General features: G+C 36.0%; 1 protein-coding gene across 1 annotated transcript in view; it reads right to left on the bottom strand.

The window, feature by feature from the left end:
* The window catches only part of LOC105819285 (UDP-glucuronosyltransferase 2A3-like), a 63,447-nt gene that overhangs the window by 4,292 nt on the left and 57,546 nt on the right, over window positions 1–1,609 (bottom strand). Inside the window, exons 4-5 of the mRNA XM_012655492.1 lie at window positions 1,145–1,232; window positions 44–263 (exon numbers count right to left, since the gene is read on the bottom strand). Of these exons, the coding sequence (XP_012510946.1) occupies window positions 44–263; window positions 1,145–1,232 (308 nt within the window). The remainder of the gene's footprint in view (window positions 1–43; window positions 264–1,144; window positions 1,233–1,609) is intronic.

The following is a 1,609-nucleotide window of genomic DNA, read 5'->3' as shown; positions in this document are numbered from 1 at the left end:
CATATCTATAAATACCACTTATTAAAAGAAGTGGCATACTCACATAGGGTGACTAATGACTGTCTTCAAAGCATTGAGCAAATCTGTACTTGACATTGTGTTGAAGTCCACTCTAACAGCTGCTCCCTTGGTCTTCATGTGAGCAATGTTGTCTGGCTGATCCGCAAACAAAGGAATGCCCACCATAGGGATCCCGTGGCAGATGGCCTCATAGATGCCATTGGCTCCACCATGAGTTATAAAAGCCTTGGTTTTTGGATGACCTAGAATAGGGTAAATTTCAAGAAAAGTATTCATTATAAGTTTAGGAATGAAATGAGAAATGCACAATATAGGATACTGAGAGGGACAATGTTTTCTAGATAGCAGATTAGAATACCCATGAAACTTCCCTGAAATTGCATTCAGATTTCAGAGGAAGAAGCACCTACTTTTGCTGGAGAGGAAAGTGAAGGCTGCATGGAAGAAATGGTGTGTGACCTGAGAATGGAAAAATGAATACAAGTTTTCCAGGTGCAGAAAAGAAAAAAGCACATTCTGGATAAAGAAAATGTACAAATAATATAAAAAAGAAAAGAAAAAGTAAAGGAAAAGGTTAGGCATGTAAGAACACATTCTCTTAAAGAAATAGTGCAGTCCCTGACTCTGACATGGAAGGTGTCCAAGGCAGCAGGGAGTCTGATGGGAGCAGTGCTGAAATCACAGGAAGGACAGGCCACACTTTACTGTGGAGGTGTTATCACATTGTAATAAAGACTGGGGTTTATTCCAATAGAAAATACAGAGTCACTGTAATAGAAGAAGACCTGTTATTTTTCAGCGTCAAGTGAAATAAACCTACTGTAGGGAAAAGGGTGGTGTAATGTTCTAGAAATAGGAGACAGACAACCCAGGAAGCTATTGAAAAATTTTCTGAGAGGCAATTACACCTGAAATAAGGATATTAATACTTTGTTTATGGACATAAAGAATATGGATGAATGTAACAAAATGCCAACTGATATACTTTCTTCTTTTCCCCTAGGACTAGAAAACAAATATAAAATAGGTTTTATATTTGAGTTTTCAAAAATAAATATTCACTATTTAGTTGCCATTGACCTAGTATCACTCTATATTCAGTACTTTTTCTCTAGTATCTTACCAAGAAGGTCATTCAGGGGCAACCACTTGTACAGCCGAGTATTGGGTCCTAGGGTGTCTGGTTTCTTGCCATCAAATCTCCATAGAACCTGTTAGGGAAAAGAAAATACCTGGTTCCATGGGTGCAAATCCAAAGTTATGGCACGGTAAAACTCTAAAGGGGTTATCACTCATCTAGTTAAATCCCCTCCACATAAAAGATGAAGAAATGAGAACAAGGTTGTTAAGTTATGAGAACTACTAAAACTCTGAGGTAAATAGAATAACCAGATTTGAAATGCATAGTGTTATAATCCATTTTGTGTATAAGAATTCTAAGTAATGTAGACAAATGATAATCTAATGGGAAATTCAGGTATTTAAGAAATTGACAGTAAATATAGTTCTAAAATAAAAAACATGCATCATTAATGATCTTTTCATTTGTTTATGTGTTTTATACTAGCTGTCATCTTCTAAATTTAAT

Source organism: Propithecus coquereli, unplaced genomic scaffold (genome assembly GCF_000956105.1).
Source record: "Propithecus coquereli isolate 6110/MARCELLA unplaced genomic scaffold, Pcoq_1.0 Scaffold479, whole genome shotgun sequence".
NCBI classification, from domain to species: domain Eukaryota; kingdom Metazoa; phylum Chordata; class Mammalia; order Primates; family Indriidae; genus Propithecus; species Propithecus coquereli.
Note: the sequence above shows the minus strand (reverse complement) of the source record. Positions and strands in the feature narration are given on the sequence as shown.